The sequence below is a fragment of the Amblyomma maculatum genome, chromosome 6 (assembly GCF_055883805.1).
Source record: "Amblyomma maculatum isolate TAMU_Amacu chromosome 6, ASM5588380v1, whole genome shotgun sequence".
Taxonomy (NCBI): domain Eukaryota; kingdom Metazoa; phylum Arthropoda; class Arachnida; order Ixodida; family Ixodidae; genus Amblyomma; species Amblyomma maculatum.
Window position 1 is genome coordinate 7,226,971 of NC_139349.1, and position 9,630 is coordinate 7,236,600.

Consider the following 9,630-nt stretch of genomic DNA (forward strand, 5'->3'; position numbering starts at 1 on the left):
CACGGCTTCTTCTTGGGTCCACGAGTTCTGGCAGCAAACAGTGCATATAAATTTTTTTGAGACGTGGCAACATCTCGTCCTCCCAAAACGATTCATGCCTGGAAATCACCTCAATACCCATGCCATTTTTGGTCCAGATTACAAACAAGCATTTCTGACGGCGAGCAATATTGAGCTGGCCTTGTACTTGATACCAATAATTGCTGTTAGTCTTCAGCTGCAATCTTCCGTCCTTGTTTTCGACACAGCAGGTTATTTTTTTGGCGCGAACTCCTTCTAGTGGAGTAATGTCCCTCGCTGAGTACGGACACTTGACTTCGACGAGGATGTCCTCCCCAATGAGTGTGTCAGGGGAAGCGCCAAGAAAGGGGTTTTCCTGGTCAACAAACAGGCCGCACTCTTTTACCACAACGTTGCATTCCTTCTCGATTTGCTTTAGTGCTAAGCACTCGTGGTCCTTTCCGTACCTTATGGCTTCAGATGTGATTTCTTTGTACAGGATATCGCCAACTGTCCGCCCACATCCCGTCGTTGCTTTCATTTTACACACAATCAAGGATTGAACGAAACACACATGTCTTGTTGGTACGAAGGAGCGGAAGATATATGTGTTCGGCGACGTGAACGCTGGCAGGCAACTAGGCAAAGTAAACGGTCATACACTCGCGGACACCTCTCTGTGGCTATGTAGCCGAGGCAGTGCTGGAAAGGGAAGCAGACAAGATTTTGTGCACTAGGAGTTCCTTTCTTTCCTTTTATCTGGGGGCTGAATACTAGGGTCCCCAACACAATGGATTGTTTTCCAGTAACCAAAGGCTAATATGGGGGAAGGTTCCCTTCACGCTTTTTCAACTCTGTCAAAAGATGATTCACACCTTCCTCTCTCCCTAGTCGAAACCAGCCCTGCTTAGTACTGCCTGCAAAGAATCCTCACCCTACCACTGTAAAGAGTAGTAAACCGGTTTCTTTTACGAGTTAACCTCCCTGCCTTTCCTCCTCATCTTCCTTCTCTTCCTTCGCACAAAAGATGGGAGGGGGCATAGGCGACCCAAACTGGAAAACACTACAATGGTGCGCTACTGGAGAAAAGGACCATTCTCTGGCCCCCACTCCGGTCCCCCAGGTTTGGCCGCATATCAACTGAAAGTTCTCAGCTCTACTTTTTGTGCGCGGAAGAAGTAACACTTTCGTGTCACGGTGTAATTTACACACCTGGATGGGGAATAGAACTTTCCTCCCTTTTGTGGTGCTTAAGTGCTGCCATCTATCGACAAAAAAAGTTCAAATCTGAGTTGCCTTGCAGCTGGTGAGCCCTCTTAAAACCTGTATTGTTATAAGTGGGTTTGACTGTATTTCAAAAATGGAGAACCTCTAATTCTTCTTGTGCCTGCCTTAGTGTGCACAAAGTGCACGAGCACTACTCTTCCATCTATACTGGCCATCGCTGACTGCACATGTTATGCCTTGAAATGATCGTCCAAATTAAAGAGCATCCAACTCTAGTAGACTTATATAGGCGCCGGCCGGAACCACAGTGCTAGTGCAAATTATCTGAAATTCCAAATTAAAGTGATCTCACTGTATTAAAGGGTCAGAACACTAATTTTGGAACATAAACTGGTTTTGTTTATGGTCTGTAGTGTTCAATGTCCCAAAGCGACTCAGGCTATGAGAGGTCCTAATATAAGCTGCTTGTTGCATCTTGTTCCTCTAGTGCCAAGCTGCTAAACCTCAAACCGCAGCATTAAACCGCAGTCTGTATCTATCTTCACAGCTGAATGTTATGCCATCCTTGTTGCTGTGAAGGAAATACAGTGAAAGTTCGTTAATTCAAATTTCATGGGGATGCTTAACGAGTTCGAATTAAGCGGAATTCGAAATAACGAGAGGCATGGAAAAAAGAGCCACAATTGAGACTGGGCTGCTATATATAGTCGAACCCGGATATATCGAACTCGAAGGGGATCGCGAAATAGTTCGATATATCGATAATTCGATATACAGAAATCGGCTCGGGACGGCACTTACGATGCGAAAAAACAATACTGTATTTGTCGCGTAATCAACTCACTTGCATAATGAACCCACCCTCCACTTTTCCACTCGAGAATTTGGGGGAAAAAAAAAGCGTTAAGGCCAGCTCGCTCACATGCAAGCGATTAAGCGATCTCAGCGACGAGCGGCAGCGACAGAGCAAAAAATTTCCAACTTGTTGGAACTGCGTCCCTCTGCGGCACTAGCCACCGCCGCAGCTCAAAACGAGGTTTCTGTGTCACCGCGGCAGAAATCGCCAGCGTTATCGTTTGCATGTCGCACTCCGTTTCGGTCGTCTCATCCACAGCTCATTTCTTGGCAGCATGCCAAGATGCTGCGCAGCGATAACGTCCCTGCATGTTTATCTTTTGATAGCTCCTGCTGGCAGCGGGGAGCGAACTTGGCAGACTGCCGGTGATGGCTTGATAGCACAAGCCTGGTTCGATTTATCACGCCGCACTTGGGGCGGGCGTAGTCTACTGCCACAAAATCATTGGAAAGCGTGATAAAGTAGCTGTAAATGCTGTTTGAAGCGAAAAATGCTAAAAGCCGGTGTCATGATCGCAGCTGACCGCGTGCTTTCGTTGATTCATACATGCAAGAATAAACGACCCCCGCAAAAAAAGAAAAAGAAAGCCGCTCCCTTACGCCATATCTTACGCTACGCCGCACGTACAGCACGACGATAAGAACAAACGACTCGCAAAGAAGAAAAAGAAAAAAAAAAACGATAGATCTGCCGCTTCTTAACTTCCGCAGGCGCCATAGCAATTGACCTTGCCATAGCCACATCAGCCGCTGCGTGCAGAGGGTTCGCAACACATGCTGGAGAAAGCGTCCGACGTTCTGTCTGAAAACGGGCTGAGCTGGCTTGGCGCATGCGTAGCACGTGCTACTGCGAACGAAGGCCGAGAAAGAGGAAGGAGAGAGATAGCTCAGCAAAAAAATGGGCACACCCTTGCACTTCGCTCTATCGCGTTTTTCCCCTCTCGTTCCCACCGGTTCTCTCTGGCTCATTCACGCACATGGCTTGCAAATGTCACATGCTGGCGCGCGGGAAATGATAACCGCAGATGCGCGCGCCTTTGGGGAATGGGCGCGGCGCTGCCCTAGCCGAACTGTCCCCTCTCATTCCTTCCGCGCGTGGCTTGAAAATGTCACGCGGCAAACGGCCGAGGGTGATGCGATCGTCATTGGGGAAGGTACACTTTCTAGTGCGTGGTGCAGAGTTCGATATATCGAACGACCAGTGAAACTGAATTCGATATATGACACGGCTTTCCTATACTTTTAATGGGATTTTCAAGGGGATATTCCGTGAGTTCGATATAACCGGAATTCGATATATCCGTGTTCGACTGTATTCGGGGCAATGCAGCGGAAGGTATGAGCTTGAGCCGCCAGCCTCCACAAGCGTGCTCTTCGCATGTGGTCACGAGCCAGAAACGCAGGCTGAATTGGCGGCGCGCGCTCGTACCTTCCACTGCGCTACCATAAAAGAGTAAAGTCCCCGAGTATAGAAAGCACTTGCAACTCACTTTATTTATTGACGAAAATAATCGGTGATCACTTTTTGCTTTTTTTCTTTAAAAACAATGTTCATCACTTTGCTTTCCAAAGTGCGAAAGTAACGCAGAGCATCATCTTCGCCCTCCTCGAAACTGAAAAATAGGTGCGCGACACCGATTGCCTCTTTCACTTGCGAATCAGAGGGTCGCACTAGCGCCTCTCCTTCGTCCTTCTCATCATCGTCGACGGCAGGTTCTTCACCTGTTACCTGCACGATGATGTCCTCGTCGCTCAAAGCACCACACACCACTGCACAGCTGTCTGCGTCTATGTAGTCGTCGAAGCTTACGTCTTCTAGCGCATCACGCAAACCTGCGGGGATGACTTCCTGCTGACTGGGCTCATAAGCTGCTTCCGTGCCTGGGCCATCATCGGCCACACTGAAGCCATAGTGCTGGAAACAGTTAGAAACTGTTGCTGCCGAGACCTGATCCCAGGCACGCACCAACATATGCAAGGCTGTGAGTAGCGTCACAGTGTAATCCTTCATGCCCGAGCACAGAACCATGCATTCCAACATGTGGCGCCTATAGAATGACTTCACATTCTTCAAGATGCCCTGATCCATCGGTTGCAGAGCTGCAGTTGTATTCCGTGGGAGAAAGACGAGCTTTATAGCCTTGAAGTCCACATCAACCATGTGTGCGGAACAGTTGTCCACAATCAAAAGAACCGTTCTTCCGCTCATTTCAAACTTACGGTCGAGCTTGATCAGCCACAGCCTGAATATTTCTCGCGTCATCCACGCTTTGCGATTAGCGTTCTTGAAGCAGCGAGGCTTCAGAGTCTTTCCTATGACAAGGAGGGGCAGTTTCTCCGTCCCGGTCATATTTGCTGCGACCAAGACGGTTACGCGCTCCTTACTACGCTTCTCGCCTGCAGAGCTGTCTCCCTTGTAAGTCATCGTCTTATTTGGTAGCAGCCTGTAGAATAGCGCGGTTTTGTCCGCGTTGAAGATATCATGTGGCGAATAGGCTTCGAGGTACTCCTGCAAAGCACCCATTTGCCATATTGTGCACGTTTCGCTGTTCACATCTTTGCTTTCGCCCGACAAAGTGCGAAACATGATGTTGTGCCTGTCCCGAAAGCGATGAAGCCAGCCTTTTGAAGCATTGAAATCTTCGATGTGAAGGCGAAACGCAAAGTCTGCCGCCTTCGCCATGACCATCGGGCCACTCAGTGGAATGTCCTGGCTTCTCATTTCTTTGATCCAGCTGACAATCGCGTGCTCCAATTCCGGGTGCTTCGCGGGCCTAAGTCTCTTGCGACTGCTGGCGAAAACTTCATTTTCGTACGCATCCTCAATCGTTCTCTTATTTTTTATGTAAGTTGAGAGCGTGCTTTTAGGGATGCAATGCTCCTTAGCAATTTCCAATTTGCTTGCCTTTCCGGCATCCACTTCATGAAGGATTTCCACCTTTTCCTTCAGTGTTTTCGCGCTGTATCCTTTGCTGCGAGAGCACATTGCGAAAGGCACAACAGTCGAGCCCACCTAGCGACACAGCACAAAGAACAACATATGCGCGGCGCACAACACGTGAAAGAACAGCCGCGATGCCTCGCTGACCTCACCCCGCTCATCCGGGCTATACGCTGATGGTGATGACGGTGGGTGCACTAGATTGGATTGGATCGGAGCGTTCGCGCCACCTATCGTTACACTAAGAAAGCTTGTTGTACAGTCTGAAATACTGCCCCCGTGGCAGCGCGCAGTTCGAATTATCGATGGAGGTGCCGATGTGCGCGCGAAATAACGAGTTGGTTTACCCATAGACACCTATGCAGCTTGGGCGGACCGTAACAGTCAGTTCGAATTAACGAGCTTTCACTGTAATAATAAAGTGCATCATAAACACTATTATATACAAAGAAGTGTTGTCACAACTCTTCACTCAAAAAAAAAAAAAAAAAAACCATTCACACCACTACTGTGGACATCATGCACAGTATAACAAGGGTCTCAGTTAAAGGACGGAGTATAAAATTCTTCTGGGTCCCGAGTCGTGCCGGAATCGACGGTAATCAGGGAGCAGATTTGTGCACTGCTCGAGCTTGTGACAAGCAAATAAAGTAAACGTACCATTTAAAGATTACATGAAATTAGTGCTTTGTAAATTGATGAAAAAAGGGCGATCTACTTGGAACAACGCAGTAGCAAACTGCGCAAAGTAAAGCCAGTGTTAGAAGAGTGGAAGTCATGCACATATGTACCAAGAATGTTGCAAGGAAGTGATTGTATGCAATCTCCACATAGAACATGCACACACCTTGCACATAACTTCATACTAACTAAAGACAAGCCGCTGTGTGGTGCATGCAGAGATGAGCTTACAGTAAACCGTATTTTGCTCTCATGGCAACATCTTAAAACAAAACAAAAAAAATTAATGCTCTTGTAGAGTAACCAAATTCCTTTTCATCCAGCGCTGCTTTTAGGTGAAAATGCCTGTGTTGATTTATCCAGTATTTTTAGGTTTTGCAAATGTCTTAAACAAAATATGCAGGGTGTCCCAGCTAACTTTAGACAAAGGTTGAAAATTAAAAATTAAAACAATTTAGGTAGGCCTGGGAAGCCAGTTGCATAGAGCTGCCAGTCGTCTTGCACACAACGGGCAGTGATTAATTAGTAATCAATGTGATTTTTTCTATAGTACTACTAAATATGACTGTAGACAATAAATGTGATTTTCAAACTGAAGGAGCACCTTCAGAAACCCCCATTCTATTTATTTGCGATAAAGAAAGCCTCATGCGTATATTTCTTTCCATCTCCAAAGAAAGCCTGCAAAATACAAAAGTTATCACGCGACGTGCACCATGGCTGTGCTGCTCCCCATCGTGATGTGAGTGAACGAAATCAGCTGCAGCCGTGACTGCACAGACCCTATGCACCGGCAGACCAATATGTCTGCGATGGTTTCTTCATTCGCATCAGCCAGTCAGTGCACTTGACGGTGCAAGTTACAGTGAGCGTGGCGAGCTCGCTGCAACCATCGCCAACACATCAGCCTGCTGCTGTAACAAGGTCGTCGAGTCATGGCCGCAGTTAATTTCGTTCACTCAAACCACGATTGGGAGCACCACAATCGCACCGCGCGAATGCACTATTCGCATGATAGTTTTTGTATTTCGCAAGTTTTCTTTGGAGCTCGGGAAAGAAAGACACACGTGAAGCTTTCTTTACTGAAAATAAATAGAATGAGGGTTTCTGAAAGTGCTCTTCAATTTGAAAACCAATTTTTTTGTCTAAAAGCGATATTTCTTAAATTCGAAAAATTATCTCAATTATTAATTCACTACGAAAGAAAAAAATTTTTTAACCCTTGGCTGAAGTTAGCTGGGACAACTGGTTGTCATGTTCATTGCTTGTTAATTTCAAGGCATGGCAGCAGAAAAAAAAAAAATGATTAATGCAAAGAATGAGAAAGAACACGAAGACAAATCCTAGCAGAAAAGGCACAACACATACCTACATCCAAAAGAAGGGCAGAGAGTTATGTGTTGTGTTGGGTTTTATGGCACAATAAACAACTGAAGACACCAAGTGCCAAACAGAAGGTTAAAAGGCTATTCTGTGTATGATTGTAGACCGTATAGGGGGATAACCAAATGCTATACATAGTGAAATAACTAGAATTCATAAATAGGACAGTCTTCCTTCTGTTTGGCGCTTGATGTCTTCAGTTGTTCACGCTCCATAAACCCCAACACAACTCATAACTCTGCCCTTCTTTTGAAAGTAGGTCTCTGCTAGGAGCTGTCTTCATATTCTTTTTTTTTTTTTTTTTTTCATTCATCATTTTCTTATGCTGTTATGTTTTGAAATTAACAGGTAATGAACATAACCTTTGTGGCATTTCAAATGTTTCGGAAACCAGAAAGTACTGTAGATACGTCATTTTAGTTCATGTTTCCTTCTCTTTAATGATGCATGAGACTACAATTACATGGACCACCACACAATATTCACCTACAACTTCATCATTATTTCTACTCTTGTGCTGTTCTGGATTCAAGTTATGGCTGTGACATCCAAGTGTCACAGCCATAGCAGCCATAAAAGCTGCAATAATAATGCTGGGCTTTTTTTATTTATTTTTTTCTTACTCTTTACATGGTGTGATATTAAACCTTGTGAGAGATATATTATTGTAGTGTGTGTTGGTGAATTGTACAACAATGTGGACGTTATGTACATGTCAGCAAATCGAAGGCCATCAACATAAAAGCTGAATCCGGGTTTTCAAATTCTTCATTTTAAAGCAGCGCGAAACACAAGACAAAGGAACAGTAGACGACACAAAATTCTCTTTGTGTTTTTCAAATTCTCTTTGTCTGCAACACAGTTCAGAATATTTAAAATCAAAATACACAGCTTTAGATCGACTGCCAACACAGTGTTCAGGTCAGTGTCGCTGTTTGTGTCCACGCCACGTCCGGGTCACCACTGTTGGGACGCAAGCGCAGACCAGGAATGTGTAACCAAAAGCCGTGAATTCCAAACCAAGACTGATCTTTATTTTTTCTCTTGGCCGTTAGGCGCGTTCGTGCTGTGCCCTCTGTTTCCTCGCGCGCTTCCCTTCTCTCACGGGGAAAGGGAAGCCATTGATGCGCTGTAATGACCATCTAGGTCACTACAGCACGTAAAGCTGGCTTCCCGCACTGCTCATTTTTAATACGGCTTCGCTGGGCATGATACTGTCGCGGAAGTCACGTTCGCTACTTCTACGACATAGCAACACCATTTTTAAAATGTACATTGCTAGAAGCGAGGTATACGTGCTAAAAAATTTCGATTTTTGACGTTACAGATTTGGAACTACATTGCCGATTAAGAAAATTTAAAACCTGAGCTACTCTATGTCGATGGTTCTGCTGACCAACTTTATATTTTATTTTTCTGCAGGTGCCGAAGACATCATAGTGAAAGCAGAGGATGTCTAGGAGAATCTCATTTGTATTTATGCTTGAGAAGTTGGAGCTGAGCGTTGTATGCAATATCTCCTGGACATACTGCATTGTACAATGAATTTTATATACATGTTTATTAAATATTTGTATCATTGTCTTTATTTTTATTTTCTTCAACATTCTTACAGCTTTGCACATGCTTCATTTGTGACTGAATAAAAGCATGGCAAGCAACAGACTAAAACGGAGCTCTTATGTGCCATGCGACATGATCTGCATGTGTGATAGTAAACAATGCTAATGTTTAAGTACATAAAACTCCAAACCGTATGATAGCAACAATGCACAAAGCAGCACTTTTCAACTTACAAAGGTGTTAGTGGGAAAATGTCAAGTTTCAGTTGTAGATGACAAATCTGTGACAGTTTTTTGTGATGTGATTGTTGCCGATTAGCATATTAATGATGTCATCCAGCGAAACGGCTCCTTGATTAGCATCGCCTCAGCACCACTGAGTAATAATCGTCTGCATAAAAAGTTAAGGAAAGGGAAAACAAGCGCTTGTTTTCCCCTTCCAGAGCTATGTACAGTCTGCCAAAAGTGAAAATTTTTGGAGGTCCGCTTCTGAGCTGTGTAGTAGCGCTAATTCAGTATTATAGTGATGGTCCTTCCCATTGTGTGTGTGTGTGTGTGTGTGTGTGTGTGTGTGTGTGTGTGTGTGTGTGTGTGTGTGTGTGTGTGTGTGTGTGTGTGTGTGTGTGTGTGTGTGTGTGTGTGTGTGTGTGTGTGTGTGTGTGTGTGTGTGTGTGTGTGTGTGTGTGTGTGTGTGTGTGCGTGCGTGCGTGTGTGTGTGTGTTAGGGGAGGGGGGGGGGTGTATTTGTCTTTAAGAAGAGATATATAAACTGTATAAAGGCGCAATATCCGTCACACTTCCTCCAGCAAGTGTGAGTTACAAAGCGCCAGAAGTGGCTCGCAAGTAAAGCCCCTCTCACAAACAGACTGAACCCAAGCCCACTGGGCCCCTGTCGCCCATGTTACCCCTGTGCTCTACACTTTTAACAAAAATTGTACCATCTAGCCCAGGTAGAAGTTATTAAAATGTAGTTTACTTGGCG

General features: G+C 45.2%; 1 protein-coding gene across 4 annotated transcripts in view; it reads left to right on the top strand.

Annotated features, from left to right (window-relative positions):
* boi (brother of ihog) overlaps positions 1-8,710 on the top strand; it is a 55,552-nt gene extending 46,842 nt beyond the window's left edge. For 2 of the 4 annotated variants that reach the window (XM_084605950.1, XM_084605947.1), the window contains exon 17: positions 8,510-8,710. In XM_084605950.1, the coding sequence (XP_084462076.1) occupies positions 8,510-8,547 (38 nt within the window). In that variant the 3' untranslated portion in view covers positions 8,548-8,710. The remainder of the gene's footprint in view (positions 1-8,509) is intronic. The other 2 variants (XM_084605948.1, XM_084605949.1) reach the window with 2 other exon arrangements.
* Positions 8,711-9,630: the final 920 nt, after the last annotated feature.